The sequence below is a fragment of the Mastomys coucha genome, unplaced genomic scaffold, assembly GCF_008632895.1.
Source record: "Mastomys coucha isolate ucsf_1 unplaced genomic scaffold, UCSF_Mcou_1 pScaffold20, whole genome shotgun sequence".
NCBI lineage: Eukaryota > Metazoa > Chordata > Mammalia > Rodentia > Muridae > Mastomys > Mastomys coucha.
In genome coordinates, this window is record NW_022196903.1 from 54,062,619 (window position 1) to 54,090,037 (window position 27,419).

Below are 27,419 nucleotides of genomic sequence, written 5' to 3' on the forward strand. Positions count from 1 at the left end.
GTTGTATGCATGTTTGTGTGTGTGTGTGTGTGTGTGTGTGTGTGTGTGTTTGCCTTACAGGATGACCTTAGAATTGGAAAACAAACATAAAAATCACTTATCATTGAGTCAGGTAATAAAATGGTATGGTTGGAGACTTAGAATTATTTTTAGACTAGAGTAAGGGAAACAGTTAAATCAAAGTTCACTATCTTGGCTCTTAAAACAAAGCAGGAGTTATCTTTTCTCCTGAAAGAAACTAAGGGTACAAATAGAGCTACAGCCAAGGAGGGAGGGAAAGTGTCCCTGGGAATGATATGGAGTTGGAGCTGAGCAACCTAACGCTGATTGGCACCTCCCTGCCTCTGTACCCTACACCTTGATGAGCTCTGTGTTCCCACATCCTAGAGAGGCAAAAGAAAAAGCCCCAGGCACTCCGGTTGTATGGACAACAAGCCTGTGAAGGCCTGGTGAGTTCTGTACATGGTTCACCTCTTTGGTGTTTATCATATATAGTTAATCTCCCATTCTCTCTTGAGAAGGGCTTCAATTTCTACCAGTGTTCCTCTTGTTAAGGTCAACAGTGAGCTTCACTTTGTGAATTCAGATGGTCAGACCCTGTCCTCTCTTGGCCTCACCTCTGACTCTTGTCTCCTTAAGAGACTCAGTTACCTGGTTTGTAAGACACCAAACTTGCTCAGTTTTCCTCTACATTCTGGCTGCTGGTTATTAAGCTTATTTTATGGCATATTTTCCCATTGTCTAAGTGTTGGTATGTCTGTCTCCTTAAGTATCTCTGATTCTGATGACTGTCACACATGTCTCTAGCCAAGATACTTTGCCTGAACTACAGGTCCAGATATGCAATTATCTCTTTGATAGTTCCTCTGCCATGTCTAACAGGGCACCTAATCTTATCATACCCTGAAGGGAAGTTCGGATATCATTCCCCAAAATTATGTCTTCTCATAAATAGGCAGTGCCAATCTCCAGCAAGGCCATGTATGCGGCCTTTGGTATCATCTTAATTTAAGCTCTCATCAAGGACCAAGATTACGGCCAGAGTTGCTCGCTGCTGATCTAACTTCTGCGTTTGATCACATGTGTCACGTTCAGTTTTGCAGTAACACAAAATTTAAGTAGTTCATATCCTTGCAAAGAACATTCCTGTGGCTTCTCATCTTCCCCAGTGTAAAGTCAATTCTGCTGCTGATGTTTGAAAATCCAGTTAATACACTCCCCTATCCCATGGCCTCTCATTCTGAGATCCTTTTACTATAATGGGCTCTCCGCAATTCCTCAGACTTTCCCAGATAAATGATTGGCTGGGCGGGGGAGGTCTTTGTGCTTGCAGTTTCACTTAGGTGCCCTGTTTTATTGACTCTGGATTTTATAAGCAAAGTCACATTCGCAGGGAGGTCTTTCTCACCACTGCCGAAGAGATTTATGATGTTTCAAAGCCTGCAGCTTGGCTTTCTAGCTTAGAAAGAATATGCTTTAAGTTTTAATACCTTTAAAAATAAACCCATGAGTTTAAACCATCAGCTTTCTCACTGGAACAGTGTTTTGAGTACGTGAAAAGCAGTGGAAAGGAAGAGTCATTTCTTGAGATGCATGTCTGAACTTTATCTCAAAATAGTCTGATGGGAGACCCTTGTCCAGCTGGTACTGTAATTGTACACCTTAGCTTCCAAAATTCCTAATATCAGGATTTTGGCTCTCAGGAAAATAGATTTTACAGTAGTTAAGAGCATTTGCTGCTCTTTTAGTGGACCCAAGTTCATATCCTAGCAGATAAACCAGGCAGCTCACAACCTTCAGGAGCTCCATCTCCAGGGCATTCCAATGCCTCAGGCTTCCACAGGCTCCAGGACTCATGTGCACATACTTACACTCTGAAACACACACCTACCCATAATTAAAAATAATAAAAATAAAAGTTTAAAATTCACAGAATACATAAAAAACTCAAAGGTCTCTGAGAATACTATTACTTTGTGGAGGAGCAAGTTTCCCTGCCAAGTTTGCTGGCAGAATAAATTAAATTATTAATTGCAACAAAGTGCACTGAGCATATTTGTGTTAATGTGATATGCAGACCTTGGGTGCAGGAGCTGGTGACTGGGGAGTGGCAAATTCCTTCACATACCAAAAATGAATTAGAACAAGGAGTCTCCCACTGAAATGTTTTCCAAGGAAGTTCAGACATGTATTTTAAGAAATGAATGTTCCTTTCCACTTCTCTTCATAGTTAACACTTAGCAACTTCACAGCATTATTCCCTGTGGGAAAGTTGAGGGGTTAACTCATGTTTTGAAAAAAAGGATTTTAACTAAGAAGTGTATTCTTTCCAAGCTATAAAGCCAAGCTTCAGACTTTTAATCACCATGAATCTTTCTGGCAGATAAGCAAATCATGGGTAAATAAAGAGTTAATGGGGTTACTTTATCTAATTATTACTCTTCAGGGGCTAAAGATGTAGGTCAGTAGTGATACACATGACTGAGTTAAATGCCTTGTTTGTCTTTGTCTCTTTGTCTCTGTTTCTGTCTCTCTCTGTGTGTTCTTCTTCCTCTCTCTCTCTCTCTCTCCTCTCTCTCTCTCTCTCTCTCCCTTCTCTCTCTCTCTCTGTTTCTCTCTCTCTCTCTCTCTGTCTCTCTGTCTCTCTCTCTCTCTTTCTCTCTCTGTCTGTCTCTCTCTCTCTCTCACACACACACACACATACGGTTTTACAAAGAAATAAAACACTGATTTTAAAATACAGTCACCATGACCTGATTCTTTGTTTTGAGAACACTATCAGACAACTTTCTAGTTTGTAGTGTGAGTGTGTATCTTTTATTTAGGGGAAAATGTAGGTTTTTTTTTTATAAGCACATATAGAAATTAACAATGGGAAAAGGGCCAATCTATAGTTTGAATAAATGTATAGACAATCCAGCATGAGTGACAGAGGAGACCAGAGAATCTGTATTGAGACAGGTACTGCATTCCCCTTTCTACTGCAGACTCTAGTTCAGTTATCCATTTATCCTCAGGGATGTTATCTTTAATTTTTTTATGAAAAATAAGAACAGCAAAAAGAATTAGAAGGCAGATTTTGCATTTTATTTTTCAGAGAAGCTGTAGCATAAGTAAAACAGGAAGATGAAAATTAAATAGTTGCACAGACATTCTCACTGACTGAAAGAAATGCAAAACCTTAGATATCAAGTTAAGGTCTCAAAGTTCTGGGATGGGGAAACTGTATTGACCACTAATATCTTTTTGCTTTTGATAAATTTGGAGGAAAATACTGTATGAGTTTAGGCTTAATGCCACCAAACATGAAAAGGTTCCCTAGCACAGCACAGAGGCCTCTCCAGCTACCTTCCTCCATCTTGTTTGTGTTCATCCAGTTTAAGCTTCATATGGGTGGGAATAATTAAGATGGGTAAGAAAAAGGGACTGTGTGTAATAAAAATTTTTATTTACAAAAATGTAAAAATGCTTAAAAATTAGATAAAAAAAAAACAGTTCAAGCAACACCAAAGTGTTATCTCTTACCCTTTGGGCAGAATGTCTATCACAGGCCTTCATCACTACATTTATTAAAAAGAAATATAAATTCAAGCACTTTTTGGGCCAGTAGTCTTTCTCAGAACTCCTATAATTTTGTGACACTCCACTTTTCTATACAAAGGAAACGAGATATTTCTTTACAGACTGAAGTAAAGAAGTTACTAAAACTTCCCTTACCAGGAGCCCATCGTGGTTTTCACTGAGCTCTGCAAGCCTGGAACTGGATTTCTGACGCTTGGGTTTGCTTCTTTCCCCAACATAGTCACAAATGTCGTCCTGGAATCTTTCTGCTTCCGGGTTGTTCGAGATGCACCCATCACAGCTGCTGAAGCCAGAGGGAATGTTCTCCTTGTTGATAAGCTCCCTGGAATGAAAAATAAATAGCTTAGTCTTGTTTTAAAATGTAAAGGGGAAACTTTTTAATATAGTCACCATATCATGTCTTACACACAGGAATGTCATAATCACGGACTTTAATCAATTTGTACTTTCAAAACATTTCTATCTACATCATGGATCAAATTAAACTACCAACATAGCTCTATGGCTTGGTAAGGGAGAAATGATGGGGAATCTCACACCGTCACTGAGTTAGTGTAACTCCCAACCCCAAGACTGCATCTGAAGATAAACGAGTTTAACAGTTAAGAATAGATATCATATATTTTACTGTCATCTCAGCCATATCCCCCAAAGACAGCATTAAATATTAATTCTGCAATAAATTTATATCTTTAGACCACAATAGAAAGAAAATTATGAATTTAAAACCATTCTATTTCCAAAGTTTTAGTATTTTTAGATATTTTTAGTTCCGTATCATTTGGCCATTTCTAGAATAGAGTATATATATGTATATATATATATATATATATATATATATACATATATATATATGCATGTGTGTGTGTGTGTGTGCGTGTGTGTGTTTAAATTGTGTGAAGTTTTATATACATTTAGCAGAAACACCTTAAGGACAAGCTAAATGAAGAGAGGAAGTGACAGGGTCTAGCATACAGGTGTCATACTCACGCAGTGTCCTCAGTGAATGGCTGTAGGAGTTTGGTTGTAAATCTAAAATACGATTTATCCCTCAAATTCTGTCTTCTTACCCTGCATATTTCCCAAAGCTACTACATGTCAATTATAATTTTTAGGAGGTCCTATCATGCTTGATAAGACTCATCTGTGTCCTCTCACTATACCTGTGTCAGTGTTCTGATACCTAATATGCCCACAGTGAGTGAAAGGCTTCTCAGAAATAATTCAGGCATCCAGTGTGAGCTCTGTCCATGTAAGAGACATCAGGAAAGCTTGCACAGAAGGTAGCCATGTGCAGGCCCAGGACAGTGGTCTTGGCTGAAACCTGCTCTGTCTGCACTTTTATCTTGGACCTGCCAGCCCCTAGATCTGTGAACAAATAAACCCTGTTGTCTAAGATAGTTTTCTATGTATTTTGTTGTGGAAGACAAGCAGACTAATACAGAAGCTGAAGAATATTTTTTTAATCAAACAGAAATGCCGATTTATGTCATTTGAAACAGTGAACAAATAAGCAGAGTAAGCTGCTGAAATTGTTAGGCAGCAAGATGGCAGTAGAGCTGTGCTCATGTGCACCAGCTATCCAGAGGCAGATCCTCTCTTTTGTTATCCATCACCTGTGCAGCATCTCAGTATTGGGCCACAGTGAGGGTGTGGAGCACAGAAACCCACTCCTTTCCCAGACACATAGGACACTGCAGTCATATTTAACATATTTAAATTTTATCTGGACTTAGAGCTCTGGGCCTTTTCTTTTGATTACTTAGATCTTCTTCTAGGTTTTCCACTTCCCCCCAACCCCCACTAGATGTCTTTCTTCCTTTTTCATGTATACATTATATTCTAATAATAGTCATAATTATTATTCTTGCAACTGAGCACACTTTCCTTTTTACTTTACAGCAGGCTTTTAACATAATATTTATATGACAAACATTTGGATTAAATTCTCAGGTCATTGTGTTTAGGAAGGTTTAAACTATTTTCACTTAAAAATGATACCTTGCTATTAAAACAATTATAAAATGGAAATAAACATGCATACACTGCTTACCTGATATCCATCAGCTACTTGAAGCAAATAAATCAGACTGAAACATTTTATATACTAAATATACTCTTTAAACATTTATAATTTTATTCTAGCAACCAACTATTTGAGTTTGATTTTTTCTTGTAAATGTGACAAACATCAATCATTTGCATAAAATGAATAATTCATAGTCTTTATTTATGCTCAGTGTCACTTATATAAAAATTCACAGCAGCCTCAGTAAAACTTCACCTATAATCAGACCATCACTGGCTAGGGACAGTGCTTGATTGTCACAGCTTTGAGTAGTGATGTGCAAAGCAACATAATAAAGCAAATGTATATCCTTAACACACTTTGTTCCATGAGGATAACACTTGGGATTAAAATAGAACAAAGTCTAGATTAATTGTTCCTTTTTTTAAAAAAGTAAAACCTGATGAAAATCTTAGCTAAATTGATTTAATCAGTTATAACTAAACTCTAGGAATAATACAAGTCCTACAGGCTATAATGATGAGCCTTGGTGTCTTCATGATTTATAAAATACTAATGGCTCTACTAGGGATATGAGAGAGAACCAAGCATTCTGAAGTCATTACAAAGAGGAGGAAGGCAAAAGAAAATTCTGCGATTGTAGTAGAGGTGCTAGAAGAATTGACAGCTAGAAAACATGCAAAGCAAAAGGGTTAGGAACAGGTGAAGAGCATTCTGGGAAAAGGGACAGTGCAGGTGAGTGAAAGCGTCAGGACACACAGGCAAGGTATAAATGGCTGCCAGCAAAGACTACCTACCGGCTGCAGTCAAAGTTGGGTCAGGTAAAAACTGTAGCTCTGGGACCATGAGAAATAAATAACCTTGTTGTTCAAAAAACACGGAGAAGACACTCAGTGTGTTCTGAATGTTGGAGAGCCCTGTTCAGCAAGACTGTGGCCCAGAGTGTCAGACAAGATAGGTAGATGTCTCTCAACTAGATGGGTAATGCAAGCAAGAAGCATGAGGAAGGGGCCAGGAAGGTGTTGTGATAGCTTCTGTATGTTAGGCGTACATGGTACTCTAGGTCAACATAGAGATTTGTACCCCAAGAGTCAGTATAGGGACCAGAATGAGCAGTGATGGGAACAACAGAGATGAATAATAGTTAGAGTCCTACAGGCTCCACCAGGCTCCACTTCTGTTGGTTCTCCTGATGTTGCTAGTTGAATACAATCAGGATAGCACATACAAGAAATATCCGCAGACTCGGGAAACTAACCTCTGCAAGCTCTTTCTGAGAAGAAGGAGAGGTTAGCCTGTGGATCACCTCCTTTGGCCCTGTCTGGCTCCTACCTATTGTTGACTACCACCTCTACCTGCTGCCTGCCCCCCCCTGCCTGCTGCCTGCCCCTCTGCCTGCTGCCTTCCCCCCGCCCCCCGTCTTCAACCTACCCCACATCTGTTTCCACTGTTATTTTCTTGCTACATTATCACCTCCCACCCAACAAACTCATCTGCTGTCCAAAGAGAGAGGGTAGAAAGCAGTCTGTCGTGACACATTGAAGATATTTTTTTAAACTGCCAAAGCAGAGGGCAATAATTATGTTAATGAATAAATTATACTTGCAGCATAATAAAAGAGACAGAATGCAAAGGAATTATGGTGCTAAACGTTTTGGATAAACCTGTCAGTGGCTGACTTCAAATGTGAACATTCTGATGCTCCATTTTTTTCTAGTTTCTAAGGAGATATTACAATTACTCTTTTCTACCAGTTCTAACATAATTCTTACACTAATGAACACTTCCTTGCTAAGTCAGTGGCTTAGGCCATTGCTGCTGCTGTTTGTGTGAATTCATATGCTAACACATTGAACACTGCATATAGCAGGGGATTTATTTACACAACTTATTTTCTGATTTTCTTTCAGCAAAAAGAGACTTTTTCAGAGATTTTGCTATAGATTATGAGGCCAGGGAAAAAGAATGTCTAGAACTAGAGTCAAAGTTTTTTTTTTAATTAGATATTTTCTTTATTTACATGTCGTGCAATATCTCCTTTCCCAGTTTCCCCTCCAAACAAAACAAAGCAAAAGAAAACAAAACAAAACCAAAACAGAACAACAAGAACAAAGCCCTGTTCCCTCCCTCCTCCCCCCTCCCCCTGCTTAGAGTCAAGTTTTTAGTCTTGGACACTTAATAAGCAGGTCAAAATATTAACCACATAGTGGATGGAAATAAACTTGGAACTCTATAGGGATACACAAATATAGTCAATTAATAAAATAAAATATTTTTTCTTGGGAATCTGCATCATGACTATTGTTATGAATGATGATTGACATTCATAATTTACTAAAGCCACTAATGGAAAGTAAACTTTATAATAGCATTCTTGAAATTTATGCTGCAATTTTTAAACTTTTAAAGTTAGCTAATATTATAATATGGAACTTAAGCTTTCCTTGTTTTGATTAAAAAGTTCAACTTTTTAAAAAATATTAAAGCATAACCAGGTGTTAGAGTTATTGCAAGGATGCTCTACTGGTTAATAAAGAGGGGGGGGGGGACTCTGCTGACTAATTAGCTAACTTAATGTTGACATGTACAGAAGAAAATGCCTCTGGATGGGATTTATCACGAAGTTATAGAATATATAAATGAAGACTTGAATTCCTCCCCAAAATACCAGAGATCTAGATCTAGATGAAACAGAGATACTAAGTGTGGTGGTTTGAATATGCTTGGCTCATAGGGAGTGGTACTGTTAGGAGGTGTGACCTTGTTGGAGGAAGTGTGTCACTGTGTGGGTAGACTTTGGATGTCCTATGGTCAGGCTCCACCCAATGCAGAAGAGAGCTTCTTCCTAGCTGCCTGCAGAGGCCAGTCTTCTCCTGGCTGGCTTCAGAACAAGATGTAGAACTTTCAGTAACTCCAGCACCATCCCCAACTAGACACTGCCATGCTTCCTGTCACGATGATAATGGACTGAACCTCTGAACCTGTAAGCCAGCCCCAATTAAATGTTTTTTATAAGAGTTGCCTTGGTCATGTGTCTGTTCACAGCAATGGAAACCCTAACTAAGATAGTAAGTCTTATAGGAGTGTCTGAATGCCCACTAAGTTAAGAATATCACAATGGAACTTCCGAGTTTTAATCTAGATACTGAAATGAGAGGAACAGTTATTCCTGTAATGTAGTGACTGACTTTAAGCAGAAAAATCTCAAGCAGTAAGAGCCTATGATATCTTACTTGTCTCTACCATGCCAAACATCATCCTGCTTCTTAAATTGATGCCCTCGCTGCCTGGTGAGTGTAGATGCTGATGATGGTCCAGGTTCTGAGTCCTCTGAACTTTGGTCTCCAGAGCTGTTGACATCAAAAAGATGTTCTTCTACTGCTGACCTGATGGTTCTTTCTAAGAGTCTAGTTAAAAACAAACACCAAGTTAATGAAGCAATAAAAGTTACCAATGTTTGCTTTTAAAACATATCCATATTTCAGAAGTATCTCTATTCCCATGGATGGCCTTTAGTACTTCATGAGCAAAGACAGAATGGTACGTTCATCTAAAATATTTGTATTTTACATTAAAAACAATTTGAATTAATTTACACCAGCTTGTCTCATTTTATGAGTCTTTAGTGACTGAAATATTCAAAGCGAATCTAGCAACAATTGTGAAGTAGTCAGGAAAAAAAGGGCCATTTGACATGAAGTATAATGAGAAAAGTTTTCATTATAAAGTAACAATTAAATTACTTTACAAAGAATGATTTCTCCAGATTTCATGCCATTTCTGAAGAAGATGACAGTCTGATTTACAAAGCACAAATATTTTAGAATATCTGCTGTATATTTAGAATCTCATTAAGATAAAGTTTTGTAGGGATTGATAGCACTTTTTTGGAATGGGGAGCAGCTCACAAGAACAATTACAATTCATAATAGCATAGGATAATATTTTGACATTTGCAATCAAATCATGATTTATAAAATTAAAACTAGGCTCACACAGTAAGCACAAAGAGCCAAAGCAGTGCCAACATGGCCATGTTCTTGCCTTGTGGTGCCTGATAATCTTTCCTTATGCAGTAGGTAACACTGTAGGTTGCTCTGTATTTGATGCTCACATATTTACATTCTCTTTTCTGGGACCCACAAAGGAAAGTCTCAGTGACTACCTCACTTAGGCTATCCTTCCCCCTGGTCTTCAAGTAATAAGTTTACAAAGCAAGACAAATAAACTGGAATAATTTAACTCACTTTTTAAAAAATGCAATATACAAATATTTTAGACAAACATACCATTCTGATTTTGCTCATGAAGTACTAAATAGTGGAAAATAGAGATACTTCTGAAATATGGGTATATTATTTTAAAGGCAATCATTGTTAATCTTGATTGCTTCATTAACTTGGTGGTATGTTTTTAACCAAGATGCTAAATAACATCACTGCCCATTGACATCGCTCTGTCTGACTTTCACAAACATGCCAGTTTACAGCGGCAGAGCCTTTCAGTGTATCTAAGTAATCAACTGCCATTCAGTTTAATTCTGAATGGAAAATTCTTAATTTATTCTCATCAAAGCAAGTTTTTCTTTGCTTGAAAAAGATTCATGCTTTTTAAAAAATATTTAGAAAAGAGTAACTTTCTTTAAATAAAATGGTTTTTTGTTTGTTTTGTTTTGAGACAGTTTTGCTACATAGCCCAGGCAAGTCAACCTTACAAAACTACCAGCCCTAGTTTCATCAAATAGTCCTTTAAAACTTCAACTTAAAGTTTTCCAGATAAACACAGTTTTACTAAATGTTTACTAATTTTATTAAAATATTTTATAAAAATTATTTGAAGACAAGGGGCAAGCATAACTTAATTGAGGTGGTCACTGCAACTTCTGTTTTATGTGTTCCTACTGACCACTGAGCAACTACAGTGTTACCAACTACATGAGGAAAGATTATCAGACACAGCAAAGCAAGAACATGCCCATCTTGGTTCAGTTCTGGAATCTTTACAGCTGGTGAAATGAAGGAACATTAGTTCTGCCTTTGTTTGCTTCCGCAACTAACAGAAAGAACCCAACTTTACCATTTAGATTCCATTTGTGTCCTGTCAGTGCATCTTCTCCTTTATGTTCTATCCTCCAGACCATACCTTCCCGGTCCCTAACACTTGATTATTGCCCAGAGAAGATGCTATGAAAAGGATTCCCTGGGCTAGAGAGATGGCTCAGTGGTTAAGAGAGCATTGCATGCTCTTCCTGAGGTCCTGAGTTCAATTCCCAGCAACCACATGGTGACTCACAACCATTTGTAATGGGATCTGGTGCCCTCTTCTGGCGTGGCTGAAGAGAGTGACAGTGTACTCACATAAAATAAATAAATAAATCTTAAAAAAAAAAAAAACAACCAAACAAACAAACAAAGAAAGAAAGAAAGAAAGGAAGGAAGGAAGAAAGGAAGGAAGAAAGAAAGAAAAGAAAGAAAGGCTGCCCATGTCCCAGAAGAAGAAGAAAACAGTAGGGGAGACAGAAAGGCTTTTGGCCAGATTTATCTAGCAAAGTGAAGAATATCCAGATAGTGCCTAATACATGTTTCATGGCATCAGGGAGATAACCACAAACATGGCAGAAAAGATTCTGTTAGTGGAGTTTGCACTTCCACAGGGCGGGACAGAGGGAACAGTGTGGCAGTGTGCTGTCTGATAGTGAGCCAGGAAGCGATTCCTAGAAGGAATGAATCAAAACATGAACGTGCTGGCTGGGCAGGGCACAGTCAGTTGGCTATCTCAGGAACAGAAAGTCAAGTGCCCAAACAAGAAAGCACTATGTGATCAGAGAGGCAAGCAAATGCAGAAAGCCTGGACCAGGGCAGAGCAAACACCAGGGCTGTGCTTAGCCTACATGTACCTGGAAGCCTCTGAAGGGAGGGCATGTGGCAGATATAAATAACCCAGGAGTGCCACTGCTGTGAGGAGAGAGGACTTGGTGCTACCAAGGCTTTACTCTCTTTTCTACATCCCCTATAACAACAAAATTAAAAGGACTGAAAAATATCCACGAAGGTGGAGCCAAGGCTCACTTAATATCACACACTTACCACGGTGTGTGGTACATGGCAGGTACTCAATAAACAAACAAAGTGGGAGGAAAAGTCATGGTTAGTGCTTTAGCCTTTACTTATTATTTTTTTTTTTCCATGACAAGATGCCTCCAGGGAACAGAGTCAGCTTTGCAAACATTAACTGACCCTGACATTGTTTTTATTAAAATAAACAAAAAGCTAATAGTGCCAGGCATAGTGGCAAACATACCTCTTACCCTATCACTGGGGCATAGGCTGGAAGATTGTGAATTAAGGGCCAGTCTGGATGGAGTACATAGTAAACTAAGGCTAACCTAATACACGCAGTGAGGCTAACGAAGAATCTACATGGTAGTTTCAAATGGGGGAGGAGAGTTGTGTATAATCACAGACATACCTACTTTCTGGATATGAACAGCTTAAAAAAATCACTGGTTGTTTATTATCTTAATCTTCTAATTCTATACAACATTAGAATTTGCTTCTTTATATTAATAAGTGGGAAAAGGTATAAACTGCTGTTAAATATAAAAACAAATGACTTACTCTCCAGTTGTTGAAACATTGCTGACTTGGGCTACATGAGCACTGTGAAAAGAAGCAGAGAGAGAGAAAATTAGGTTGGTTGAGGGATCAGAGATGATGAACCAATATCTGAAGGGATGCCGGTATGGAAGACTGAGCCGGGTCCCGTATCATCCTTGATGATCACCAACCATGGCAGAAGTCCTTCCACTGTGAAGCACGTAGAGGTGGCTTGTTTACTTCTTCAAACACTGACATTAGAAATCTCCTAGCTCTAAGCCTGATGCTGCAGCCAGGGCTGGTGGCCTTCTCCTTCCTTCACTGTGCTAGTGTGATGGCTGCTGACTGTCTATCACCTGTTGTCCCAGGCCTGCAAGCACAGGCATGTTTCTAAATCTGCTCAGAACTCATGGAGGTTAGCAGTGACCAGAGAGGACAGAGAACAAGGAATAGGCCTGATTTGTTACATAGCCATTTACAACTTCTCTTTTCCACAGCGCATTTTCCTCCCGACACTCAAGATGGAAACCCTCAAGTGATAGCTCATTGTACCAAGTGGTTTAGCACCGTTGGCTAAATGTATATAAACTTCTATTTTCTAAAAAGCCTGACTCTTTTGGAATAATTAAAGTGAATTCCACACCACTAATGTGCACCTGACAGAGATTCCTTCTGCCTGGGGGAACTCCATACTCACAAACCCAGGTGAGGGTCCAGGTTTGGCTATCTAAAATTATCTGTCACTACTTTTTCACAGCCCCTCCACTCCAACTCCATGCTCAGTCAAGATTTAAGTTCCTGTACCTAAAAAGGAAGTTAAACATTGAACAGATTTTTAAGTGTATAAAGCTAGTTTTAATAGAACAGCCTTTCCCCTTTTCTTCTTCCTACTTTGCAGAATACACAGGAAGAGGATGAAGGCGTCTAAGAGATTGCTACCATGGTGACATTTCAACTAATCTAAACGCTAATTCATCTGGTGTCATCTCAGCACTTGCAAGCATGCATGGCTTCAGAATCATCTACTGGCTTCTGCTCCTGTGGAATAATCCAGTTCAGTGCCTTTGTGTCAGGATCCCCCTCTTGGAGGATTCTACCCCTTACCATCACAATCACATTCACAATCATCCCCACCGCCGCCGCCACCATGCTAGGTGGAAGTCCTTATTCCAGAGGGAGTCAGTAATTATACTTCATCCCCAGTTAGATTTCACCAGTTGAGGTAAAGTTCTAAGTGATACCCACAGATAGGGAAAAACACCAAACCATTCCACTGTGCAAAGGAACACTGATGTGAATAAGAAAATGAAAACAAGAACAAATGCACACATGCAGTAGTAAAGACCCCGGGTACTTACTGTTTTCAGATACTATGCTAAGTACTTTTTGCTTGTATTTTTCTTACTTAGATGGTAGTATCCCTGTGAGGTGTGTGTTGTCTTTCCTGTTTCCAGCGAAGGGGTTAGGCAATGTAACTGCTTGGAGACTAGTCACAAATGAGGCAGAGGTCATTATCGCGTAGACTAGGGATGGTTTGCATGTAGAGGTGAAGCTTAGCATTTGACTTTGCCTTTTGGCCACAGTGCCTATTATTCATAGTTGTTCCCAGGCTCTGTGGCCAACAAGAAACTCTTGCTGCATCTGTCCTGAACTGGAACAGGCAGTCCCCCTTGGGATGTTTTGTGGCTAGCCCTCTGTAAATCCAACACTGTATAATTAACTCCTGTGTTCCTCAATACAGTTACACAGTTTCAGTTTGGGGAGCCAGCATGAACTGAATAATGACTATGGAAGACTTAGAAAAGCAAAGAGTCAGATGTGCTAAATGCTAAAGAAAATTCCAAAAACAGCCGGCCAAGCAATCTGGCTGCTAGTTCCTGAAGGAGATGGATTACCTTTCCTCTCCTGTGAACTTGGTTCTTAGTTCTCTTTGCCTGTTAAAAGTAGAGGATGAAGTTACTTGTTTGTTTTGTGGTGTTGGAATAAAATAAATGGTCTGACACATGCCAGGCTGTGTCCTTCCACTGAGCTAGAGTTCCAATCCCAGACTGGTATTTTTATGTTCTTTTGTTGTTTTTTTTTTTTCCCCCAGGGTAAAGAGAAGTAAATCATGAGGAAAAAAAATCCACAAAAACAAAAGAGGCAGGTTTGACATTTCTAACCCTCTAAATAGATGCCCTAGAGCTTCAACATGCCCAAGAATGACCCAAACCCTTGTTAGAACAGGTGATTCATTTGGTCTAGGGGTTGCTAAAATCTGCTTTGCAGAATTGGCCCAAAGCTCTACTATCAAGTTACAGTCTTAGCTAGACTGCACTTTTCATGAATTCCCTGGGCACTTCCATGCTATTGTTTGTTGGTCAGTAAAAGATGCATTGTGGAGTAAGGTTCTTATTCCTTGCACTAAAATTGTTTAGAAACTTTTTAGGTAACACAGTAATATTTTAAACAGTGTGAACAAATTAATGAGGCTATAATATGGCAATCTTTTTTGATATTTTTTTTGTTTGCTTATTTGTTTTGTTTAAGGCAGGTCCCTCTATATTGCCTTGGCTGTCCTAGAACTTGCTTTGTAAACCATATTGGTTTCCAATTCACAGAGTGACTGACTCTCCCTCTGGAGTGCTGGGATCAAAGACATGCATCAGCAGGCCTAGCTTATGCTAATTTTAGTGAGTGAAAACCAGTTAAGATCTTCTTTATAACTTAAAAGAAAAATGGCCATTTGCAGGGGGAGGGTCAGGACCTGAGCCTTTACTTTCTGTGTGTCTCTTTGTAAATTTTGTGCCTGCCTTATTGCTCTATGTACAACCCCGTGTTTACATGTACTTAAAATCTATCATTTTTCGTGTAAGAGTTTCCATGCTTTGACAACATGCTGTTTGACACAGAGTGGTTTGCATCTTTCACATCCTGGATGGGCTAGCTCCTAGTACATTTACTTTGTCCTTTGATGTGCTTCTGAATGAAATGGCTACATACTAACTTTGTTTTCTACTTCTGTTTTCAATAATACGATTTCTTTCTTAGAATTCCTACAGTTTCAGCTATAACTATCACTTCTAATATTACTTCTTTCATAGTTTTAATTTTTATTCCTTACTTTTCCATTCTGGAAGAATTTCTCAAATTTTATTTTTATCCTATAGCTGACTTTAAATTTTAGTATATGTTTCTGAAAATTAGATATAATTATATATTATATTATACATTATATATGTACTTGTGTTGGTGTGCCTGAATGTGTGCATGTGTACTACATGAATGCAGAAGCCCACAGAGTCCAGAAGAGATATTAGATTACCTGGAATTGGAATTACAAACAACGGTTAGGCCTCATGTGGGTGCTGGGGGCGGAATCAGGATCCTCTACAAAAGCAGTAACTACTCTGAGGCACTGAGCCATCTCTCCATCTTTTTTGTTGAAAATTTCATACATGAGTACCGTATTTACATCATTTCCATCCCTCTCTCTCTACCCTGACAACTCCTCTCATTACCCTCAACTTCTCCCCAAATTTATGACTTCTTTAATTATTTTTTAGAGACTTCTTTATATTTTATTTTATTTTATGTATATGATTTTTTTCCCTATAAGTATGCATGTGCAGCACATGTTTCCCTCATGGAATTCAGAATCACATACAGGATCTCCCAGAACTGGAGTTCTACTGATTTGATTTTGTGTTGCCCCTATGTACACTTGCTTAGGGCTGACCACTTCACATTTGATAACTTATCAATAATCTCAGTCCTAGAGAAACTGATTCTCCCTCTCTTAGCAGCCATTGATTATCTGTTGAGGCAACTGTGATGGTGAGATTACATGAGTACAACTGGACCAGCCCAGCAAACTATCTCCAGTGGTGCAACAATGGCCCTGTTACCTTGAGGGTAACCAACAACTATTTAAGTGGTCTTAAGACCCTGCTTAATATTAGAGAAGTAATGCCTGGTACTGTAAACCTATCAGCTATCCAGGGCTGGAGAGGTATTAGGCCTAGCAGAGAACCTAATACTACCAATCCCCTAACTTGTATTCTATACTTTATACCCACAGGAAAGTGTAGCTTTCATCCCTCACTGAAAACAAATGAACAGAGAAACAAACAACAAAACAAAACAAAAACAAACCCCAAACTTTTTGCAACAAATAGAGACTATTATGGAGATCCACAAGTCATCAAAATGCCAAGAAAAAGTTACCATGAGATGCCCACTTCTAGTTGATATATTTTTGATGCCATCGTAAATAAGGCTCAGGGAAAAATATGGAAGAGGGGTAGAAAGACTGTAAGAACCAGAGAACCAGGGTATGTGCTGGATCATGTATTATACTTGGTTTACTAAGAGTATCTGCTTTCTCCTACTTCTCACGGTTTTTAAAGCACATCTAATGCCAATTTAATTAACTGACTAAAGTGGTTTTAATGCAAGTGCACTTCTTATACATGTTTGTCATTCATTTCACATCTTCCCAGCATATTCTTTCACATATATCCAACAGAGTCTTACTAACATTTCAAAGAGGTTGGTCAGATCTTTGAGAATTTTTTGAGAATAACAATATTGCTTTTCAAGTTTTCCTCTGACTCATAAAAAGTAGTTTTTCTATGAAACATTCAGAGAGGATCATCTTTACCTTTAGTATGTAATTTTATTGTGTAAATCCCAAATCATTTCTTAGTGTTAAACCATTCTTAAGGGGCAACAATGAATTAAGAAGTCATCACCAAGTTAGCTGGGTGAGTAGATTCGTTCTTAGTTTATGACATTGGCCAAGTAGTTGTGGGCAAACGCTCTTGCTGACTACAGCCAGTGCAAGAGTCTACTCTAAGGACTTGTGCTAAGCATTCTTGGGCAAACTTAATGCTTGCTTAAATATAAGAAGTAAACTGGAGAACCGCACACAAAATTAGTTTATTTTTATGCAATATATACTTTGAAATGCACACTGAATCCCATAATCCCCCTGCTCTTAAGGCCTTTTTTCAAATGCTTTGGTTAAGTAGCTAATGTCCCAGGGCTATCCTCTCTCCTTTCTATTGTCTTGTATTCTAAGTATTCTAGTCTCTGAATAGATAGTGAAATTAAGAAGCCAGTGGGGCAGAGAGGTGGAAAAGAACACACAACTCTTTCTGATGACTCAAGTCTCAGCTCCATTTGGGGAATGTCACTTGTTTTTCTGGTCAGTGAAGCAAATAATAGAAAGATTCTAATTCTGCCCTCTCCCAAATGGCTTCTTTCTTTTTCTGGCTATCTCTATTTGACCAGAAGATGGGATATAAAGACTTAAAGGAGCACATTAGTGGGTAGTCTTTGACACCCTGGCTTTCTTTGAAGCACTAGCTCTAAGTTTACTGCTGTTCTAACATCATTGGAATTTAAGAAGGAAGTTGGGGTAATTATATCAGTGATGGTAGTCAGTCACCTGTTTAACTACAAGTTTCCAGATTGTATTCCAGTCAGAAGCTCCTACAGGGAGAAGCCAATATGAAGTCATGGAGCAGAAGAACAAAATGGTGAGAGATTTAGGCACAATGGATACAAAAAAGTCAGTTTTACATTCCTTTGCTTTATCATGCCAAAGAAGAGCCAAGGGAGAAAAGCACTTACATTTTATATGATCTATCCTTTTCAGTAAAGGCTGAACACAAGCCTAATGTTTTCATTAACATTAAGAGAGTTGGGTCCAGATTCTCTTACTATATAAAAAGTCTGAGCAATAATGCTCCTATACCAAGAACGCAGGATGAAATCTCTCAAAAACTGTTAAATTGGTGCTGCTCGTATGCAAAACAGTATGGGAATTCTCAAAAATAGATCCAACAATTCTATATGCAATAGAACTAAAAGCCAGGGTTTGAGCTGGCAATTTGTACATCCATACTCCCAAGCTGTATTGTTTACAATAGCCAAAGACAGAAACAGCTTGAGCCAGTGAGTTACCTCAACTGGTAACACATTTATTACCAAGTTTGATAAACTAAGTTCACTCCTTGGGACCTGCCTTCAAAAACAATGGACATCTGACACATGCTACAGAGAGGATGAGCCTTGAGGATATTATGGTAAGGGAAATGTAATAGTCACAAAAGGATAAATTCTGCTTGGCTCTACTTGGGTGAGATGCCTATAGCATCATAGATAGAAGACAAAGGCAGAATGATGGCTACCAAGGGCTGGGCTTGAGAGGGAAGTATTGAGGAGTTAATGGTCAATGGGCTAGAATTTAGTCTTGTAAGTTCTGAAGGGTTTCTAGTGATGGATGGTAGTGACAGGTGTCTAGCAACAGAATATATTTAAAGAAATTACTGAACTGTACAATTAAGATGATAGAAATGGCAAATTTTAACTTATATGTATCTTATAAAATACCAAAAATAATTAAAACCGATTTGACTGATGAAGGATATCACACACATACACACACACACACACACACACACACACACACACACACACACACAGCAGATGATCTCTATAGTTTCCCTTCATCTTAGAAACACTATTCCAGTCAAGAAGAAAAAGGAAAAAAAGATAATTATTTGTGCTCCAAACTGTCCAAACACTTACCTGATTTTTTTATCTGGTTAAAATATTAAGTACATACTAAATAGTTTGTTTGTTCACTTCAATAGCCTATAACAAACTTAGACATGAATAAAATATCTGGGGTATACATTTCTATAAATCATTCCATGATAATCAGCTTGTTTGTTTGTTTTAAAATAGGTCTCATTATGTAGCTCTGACAATCTTGAAACTCAGTGTATAGACCAGGCTGGTCTCGAACTCACAGAGATCAGCTTGCCTTTCCCTCTTGAGTGCTGGCATTAAAGGTGTGTACGGCCATTTCTGGCTGATAATAAGGAGCTTTAGAAATCATATCTTTCAAAGGCACAAATCAAACTAATAACAATCAAAATTTAAAATTAAAGAAATATAATGAAAACATTATAAGCATACAAATTATAGCATAAATTGTTTAAGGTATTTCCCCCTCCCACAAAAAAGCTGCCTACAGATGTTTTAAAGTTTTCTACATACAAAGATAGGGATAATATGACATCATTTCTAGATATCTCCCTGTTTGTGGTACAGAAAATCAAACCCTGGGCTTTGCACATTTTCCTATCGAGCAACATATCTAGTCTCAGATAAATTTTACATAACATGATACATCTAAGGTTCCACCAATTAAAAATGGGCAAAATCCTAAAGAATGATCTTGCATCTCAAACAGTTAACTGGAAAATAAATCTATCAACTATTCTTTCAGGACAATTAGAAGGCAGATAAAACCCTGACCCTGATTTAAGCAAGTCCATACTTGCAGATAGTAATTTAGCTTTGGTTTGAACCATGTTCAGAAACTAGAAAGAATTGGACCCTTGCTAGAAGACAGGTTGAGTTCACCTATCAGGTGCAAGCCTGAGAAGCCATGAGGCTGGAAATAGCTCAGTAAGACTGGCTACAACTTGGCAGACCCTGAAACAAACAGCTCAGACTTAGATGAAGCACAGGCCACACAGGCCGTCCAGGAATTTGTGCGGAACTCAAGCGTAAAATCCGTTGGACAGGCACCTGGAGCCTGAAGGTGGGTGGAGGTTAAGCAAGGGGTTGGGGGTCGGGGCAGGGGGAGATAAAAGTGAAGGCAGAGAACTTTGGTTCCGGTGGAAATCAGTCCTAGAAGCCCAAAGCTAGGTTTGCAGACAGTGAGAACTCAGACAAATGGAAACATAAACTAGTCGAAGATCCCAGTCAGATCTGACCGGATGCCAGGAGGAAGAAGGTAGACAGACAACAACAGGCAGAGGGCATGGGAGAACAACAAGGGCAAGTTGCTTTGATGTGAATCTGATCAATGGAGGTGGGGGTTCCTGGTTTTGGATTCCAGCCTAGAATCTGAAAGAGAACAGCGTATGGACGTGTTTGCCAAGAACGTCCCTGTTCCTGTGGAACGTGCAGAGGCATGCGTTTGTTTTGCTTCAGCCTTACCAAAGCTTTGCTTCACTTTCTGTTCCCCTAATTGTTTCAGCAGGGCTGGTTAATCCCAAGGGAGCAATCTGGGGAACAATGACACCTATTATCTGAGCTACTGTAACTGCAGTAAACTTAACACATGGTCATAGCATGGATTGCTCTCTAGCTATGATTTCCTTTCCCTTCAAAGAAAGACACCTGGCTGTCTGTTGACTGAGGACTGGCTGAAGAGGGACTGCAGTGGACAGGGAACTGTTACCACAGAAAGTATTTACTTAGACCCAGGGTGCTAACAGTCCTGCTTTATTGCAGAAACATCTGAAGCAAGTGAAATGCCCAAGAGAGAAATACAGGGCACAGCCTGACTATGAGGAGAACAGTAAGTCACAGAAGAAAACGTTCTTAGCTCATGGTGGTGAAGCAAGATGAGGAATGTGGGCCCTTTTTGGTTCTTTGTCCCTGCACTCAACCCTCTGCTCGATCTAAACCGGGCTCTAAGGCCTCCATCAGTACCCAGCAGCCTCCTTCCGGGCCCTTCCTTCCCATTCCTGCCTCACCAGATGAGCACCAGTGACCGGGTACCTATCTGTGTGATCTGCCTATATGGATCATCTGCTCCCCTGCCTTTGAGAACAAAGGACTGCTTTGCTCTATCTTCCATCTGTCCTGATCCATTTCATTTTCGATGAAGGCTGACCCCTCCCAGACTGCAGCCAGTTGAGTTTTCTGTTCCACTTTATGCTGATCTTCCAGAATCAATACAATTAATGACCAGATGTTCATCCCTAACCACTTTGCCTGGATCCTTAGAGATGGAGCTGCTTGTGCTGTGTACCTATCTCGGCAGGTATGTCTAATCTGTTAGTCTGCTATTCCCTTAAGAAAAATCTAGTGAATCCACACCATTGACATATAGTATACAGCATTCAGTACTCACAATTACTGTTTTGGAAAGTAGCAGGTTACAACTATCAATCCACGAAGTACTACTTTGAATATAAAGAAATGAGTATAGTTTTAAAATCACCTTTTAAAAATCAGTGAGGAATTTATGAGTCTAGTCACAGCTCTGTTTGGAGGACAGAATCAAAGGATTCTTGAGTGGTACAATGATAGCAAAAGTGGAAGTGGCAGATACATGAAAATATATTGAAAACAACTAAGCATGTCTCGTAGTAGACATAACACAAAAAATGTGCACTTACTTATAAGCGGGTTTTCAGCAGATATGTCACAGTTCTAGACAAAAACACCCAGCAGAGATGAATAATAATTGGCAATCACCTTTCTTTCTCCTACTTAAACTCTTTATGCTAGAACAGCAACAAAATCTACTTCAAACTAGCTATGCAAATAATTATGGGGTGGCCTCCTGTTTCCTTAGTAGCTTCTTTTAGTTTCCTATCAAGTGAGAAAGTAAAACAAAGTTAAAGTAAACTTGTGCCAAACTAATTCTTATATCATTTTGGGGACAATCATATAATGTTACTCAGGAGGAAAAAACACTTTTGGAATTTTAATTACAGGTTAAATAATTACTGTTTTTGCTTCCATGAAACAACAGCTCCACTTACTTTGAACTTTCATTCTCTGAAAATAGCAGCCACTCCTAAGTCTTCCTTCTCTACTGTGAATGTAGTCTTGTAGGAATACTCATGCTTGAAGATTTATTTGTATTATTTGTTTATTTATGTGTATATGTGTGTAATGTCATGGGGTGTGTGTGTGTGTGTGTGTGTGTGTGTGTGTCCCCAAGAGGAGACATGGTGTGTGAGGAAAAGGCATTCAAACCCCTCGTAAGGGAGTTGCAGGAGGTTGTCAACCCCTTGATGTGGGGGATGGGAACTGAACTTAGGTCCTCTGGAAGAGCAGAAAGGGCTCTTAACTGCTGAGCCATCCCTCTGCATAGTCTTTCTTTATTCCTAATGTCCTCCCATTTTAGTGTTTATGATCCTAATATTGAATAGAGGAAGCAGCCTGCACTCAAAGTCCAGTAAATACACTATGAACTGTGTCTTACTCTCAATTTACTTCCTTTCTAAAATTTTTTACTTTAAATTTATTTTTATTTTATGTGTGTGGATGTTTTGCCTGCACATCTATGTGTTTCTGTCTTGTGCCTGGTGCCCTGGGAAGTCAGAGGAGGTATCTGACCCCTTGGATACCATACAGACTCTGGAATCAGACTCAGGCCCTCTGAAAGAGCAGCCAGTGCTCTTAACCATTGAGCTGTCTCCCCAACCCCTTTATTTTACCTTCAGTCTACCAATCTAGAATCTCTTTGCACAGACAGTATTAAAGAAATATAATCCAGATAATGAGAGAACAATTCACAGCTTTATACTATAAACACTAGTATATATCTTTGAAGACTTAAGCCCATTTTTGCTATTTACCTTAAATATAGTAAATATAAAATATCATTAAGTACTACTTAATACACAAATTCTCACTGAGAGTTGTAAAATTAAGACAGTCAGAGAAAGGCTTTCAGTAGGTGGCATGGCCTCATGGTTCAGTCCTGTGCTCTGTGAAGCTTAATTTCCCTTACTAGACAGTAATGAATTCTTTGACATTGCCACCCATGTTTGCATAATGATCCCAAAGTCACTGTGGACTCTGGGATGCCACCCTGATATGTCCACCGTGATTGTACAGCTGAGATTAACCATGATCAGAATGTGCAGAATAAGACTGGACGAAACCAGGATTTAAAAACAAAATAGTAACAACAACAACAATAACACCACCACCACCAGACTGATTGGCTATCTCAGCCTGAAACCTGCTACACAATGTGTTGAAGGGCTGAACACTGGGGAAAGTAGTCACTCTGCTGCACCTGGCATTCTGTGACACATGTCTAAACTATCGGTGGTTAAAAGAAAGTCTAATTCTAACTTTGTGATGACTGCAAAAAATTAGTTTAAGTAAATAAATAATAAGTAAATAAAAAACTATGTTTTATGTGTCCTCATATTTTGTATAAAATGTAGACTTTAAAATTAAGGCAAGACTAAAAAGGACAACATTTTTAGTTTGTGTGTTTGTATGATATTTTATCACTGTGGTTCTCAATTTATGGTTTGTAACTCCTTTGGGGGGTCAAATGACCCTTTCACAGGGGGTCACCTTTCAGATATCCTGTATATCATATATTTACATTATTCATTATTCACTATATATATTCATCAATAGATACATTATACATTATTCATAGCAGTAGAAAAATTAAGAAAAAAGTTATAAAGTATCAACAAAATCATTTTATGTATAATCATTTATACATTCATGAAGAACTGTATTAAAGAGTCACAGCATTAGAAACATTGGGAACTCCTGTTCCTGCGTATTTTAGAGGCCTTTGGGTGGGATGACAGTTAGGCCAGAAATGCAATAAGGAAGACTTGGTTCTAGATTTTAATCAGGTGGCTCAAACAGAAAATATAAAACATCTACCCCAAGGGCACGGCAGGTGCCCAGTCACTAGTGACATCACCTCACTAGTGACATCACCTCACTAGTGACATCACCTAACTTCTGTCCTAAATTCTGTTAACTTGACCTGTTGCTACCGATAGTTGTTATTCTGGGCTTGTAAATGCTAATAAACAATCCTGAACTCTAGAAGCTTGTAGAATATTTAGTTTATTGTTCCACTACTACCCAGAAAATGAGCACACAATCCAAGGCTTTTTCAGTGTGGTGGGAACTGTATACACACACACACACACACACACACACACACACACACACATTAGATCTCTGTATTTGTGCCTGTGCTGCCAAGACGGAGCCTAGGGCCTTGTGTATACAAACAACATTCTCCAGCTGGGTTTCATGCCTGGCTAGGCTTTTAAAGTTAGGTTCCTACTTTAGCATTAGGCACTTTTGAGAATTAAATTCTGAATTTAAAATAAACACGTCTCATTTTAGTCTTTCAATTATGTTAAATACCAAAAACAGTACCCCAAGCACCACATAAAACCAACTGTGATGCTGTATGTATATAATCTTGGAACTCCAGAGATAATAGCAGGAAGATCAAAAGTTCAAGGTTCTCTTCAGCTGCATAGTAAGCTGCAGAACAACTTGGGACATATGAGGCTGTCTCAAAAATCAAAAGAAATGGAGAAAGGGAAACAAAAGGAAAATAAAATAAAACGGGTAAACAAGCCCAAAGGAATCTTAACTCACTTATACGTTTTATAGCAGATCAAATAAAACACAATCAATCAATCAATCAATAAATACCTCAGATAGAATGGTGATAAAGGTCTTTCATCTTCCTGTGAGCTAAAAGGAAAAACATGTGAATTAATATAATTTCTATTAATACAACAGCCATGTTTTACTAAAACCCTGCTCTACCTGTCACAAATTGTGACATATTACTGCAGACCTTATGTTAGATTCAAGTTAACAAAACACCCTCCCTAGGACCTAGCCAACATCAATGACTTCTTCAAAGAAGCTAGGTCATCAGATGTATTCTCCCATAAGACTAACACTAAAGTAATTTTTATCACACTCCAAGAAGCAGCTTTTTACTATATTTTCCAACAAGTCTGACTAGATACTCATATGACACACAACCCTTACAAGTGATTGCAGACAGTCATTTTTGCAAAGTTAATTGTAAAAGTAAGATAAATGGTGAAATGCTTCTGTTTAAGTGTGGGATACTTATAAGAGTGATTTCCTGGAAGTGAAAAGCACATTCGTCTGAGGCAAATCTTATGGTATTTGTTCTTTTGGGGTTGCTCTACTAAGTATTATGGGATAGTAAACCATGTCAAGAAGCTTGGTGGGTAGAGCGGGTTGAGACCCCAGAAACTTGTGGGTGCACACCTGAGATGGCAGGCACCTCTCTGCTCCCTGCCAAATTCCTGTCCTGGAACAGGTGCCACACTTCCCATATAAGCAAACGAGATTTCTGGTCACATAGGCCCAGAACAGAGTTCTCCAGGCTAATGAAGTACCTAGAGGCCCTGAGGGTTTAGCCAATAAGCTTCCCTTCTTAGACATTCCTCCCAGCAAAAGGTATTGAATCGTGGGTCCACCCTGAGAAGTTGGTATGACAAGCATCCATTTTCCACAATGAATGGTCAATAAACAGTTTGGAACCAAGAACTGTCTCTTTCATCGAGAACCGCCATGGGGATCACGGAACAGGCCTTCGCCTACATAGCTGCTGCTAAATCTCCCATAGAAAGCCCATCTGCATTCCCAGTCGCAATGGCATGAACCTTCTCTGATGAGCAAAGCTAGAGCTCCCATTCCCACCCCCATCCCTCACCCTCATCCCTCACCCCCAGCCCTGGGCTAGTGCCTCTGGCTCTCCTCTCAACTCCTCAAGACTCAGTGGAGCCATGAATGTTCAGGAGTTTGGTAGCACCTGGTCCCGGCTTCATAGAGGGCTTGTGGACCCCCAACATTTCATTCCTGGGCAGCGATTGGGGGCCCAGAGCTTTCCCACATCTCAGACTGCATTTTTCCACCCTGGAGTGGTATCTTGGTGCGTCCCTGAAGCCCAGCACCTGGGCAGTGATGGCTTGGGAAAAGTGCAGTCAAACTCTCCCCATTTTGCCTCCCCAGTAGCCATGCCCAGTGGTGAGGCAGGACTCGGACCCACAAGTATAATCTGATATGGATAACAGGAGAGGACATAGTTACAACACAGTTCAAGTCCCTCAACAAGATGGAAACAATAGGAAGCTTAATATAAAGGCATTTAATCTTTAAATGTAAAATACATGCTAACATTTTCTTTAACATGTTTTTCTTCTAAGAAACTACTTTTAATTATAAAAGCACAAAGTGAGTTTCTCCTGCTAACTCAATTTCTTAAGCATAATTCATGAAAATGAAAATGTTGGAATCAAGTGGCAATATTAAACTGGAAGTAAACAAGATCTTACTTCGGTGACATAATCTCTCACACACACTTGTTCCCAGCCCCCTCTCTTGCTCGCTCACTTGCTCGCGCACAGAGAAAGAGAGAAAGACATGCACATACACTGTCGTCTGTCTGCCTCTCTCTCTCTCACACACACATATATACACAAAAACTCAAACACACACATTGTCCTAAGCACTAAAAAATGTTACATTCTAGCTAGACTTGGTTATGTACAATTTGACAAACTAGTTTTCAACCTCCTATGATTTTTGGTTTGCACTTTTAATCTTGTTTGGGTGTTCTCTTACTCATGTTGTCAATCATACCTACTGTTCATAGCATCTTTGTGTTTTATGTGCACACGCATACATATACACAGGCATTAATTAGCTATGCTAATTCTTCCCATGTGAGGGGTGATGCATCACTTCATTGCAGACTAATGTGGACGAGCTGGGGCAAAGCTCATACCATTCAGCTGTAACATTTAAGAGTTAGAGGTGACCACTTCTGAGAAATACTCAGGCTGGCTGGGATGAAGCTATCTGAAGCAATGGTTTTATAGGGAGCAACTACTTGAAGCTAACCTCACACAAGAAATCTACATGTTTGACTTCAAAGTATTCCTAGAATGCACTTGACAAAACAATTGGGCTTATTCTGTAATCACGGGCTCTACATCAATGAGACATTATGGCCAACATTGTGCCAAGAAAGCTAGCAGTATAAACCTGCAACATGATTTCATGTTACAGGAAAGGGACATCGCCTTGTGTTGTGAAGTGAGGGCTGTTAACACAAACATAGAACAACTTACAGTAAACTGACATGCTTAGCATACTGTACTTTTGTGGGCATTAAATCAGTCATATTTGCTTTTTTTTTTTTTTTAAAGTACTAAAAGTTTGCAGGCATGTCCAACCTGTTGACAATGTTTTGTGACAATGTTTTATGTTATCTACAAAGTTTACATGAGAATAAAGCATTGGAATTAAAATATCAATCACAGAAAAACTCAATTTTAAGTAAGGTTATGATTTCGTTTTGAGTCACATTCATAGCTGTGCTGGGCCATATTGTCAGATAGTTCAGGGCTCTGAACAAAGTTGCCTTCCTGTGCCTTCCACTAATATTTTTGTTGTTAGGTGAGTGCTTCACTACTTTGTGGCAAATAGAAGCAATCCCCACCTCCTTCTCCTCCTCCTTCTTCTTCTCCTTCTTTTCCTCCTCCTCCTTTTCCTCCTCCTCCTCCTCCTCCTTCTTCTTCTCCTTCTTTTCCTCCTCCTTTTCCTCCTCCTCCTCCTCCTCATTCTTCTTCTTTTCC

The 27,419-nt window shown here is 39.1% G+C and overlaps 1 protein-coding gene across 4 annotated transcripts in view; it reads right to left on the minus strand.

Moving 5' to 3' along the window:
- The window catches only part of Fam13a (family with sequence similarity 13 member A), a 90,583-nt gene that overhangs the window by 47,629 nt on the left and 15,535 nt on the right, over positions 1–27,419 (minus strand). The window contains exons 2-5 of one of the 4 annotated variants that reach the window (XM_031382046.1): positions 24,448–24,489; positions 12,229–12,270; positions 8,845–9,018; positions 3,718–3,904 (exon numbers count right to left, since the gene is read on the minus strand). In XM_031382046.1, the coding sequence (XP_031237906.1) occupies positions 3,718–3,904; positions 8,845–9,018; positions 12,229–12,270; positions 24,448–24,489 (445 nt within the window). The remainder of the gene's footprint in view (positions 1–3,717; positions 3,905–8,844; positions 9,019–12,228; positions 12,271–24,447; positions 24,490–27,419) is intronic. The other 3 variants (XM_031382047.1, XM_031382048.1, XM_031382049.1) reach the window with 3 other exon arrangements.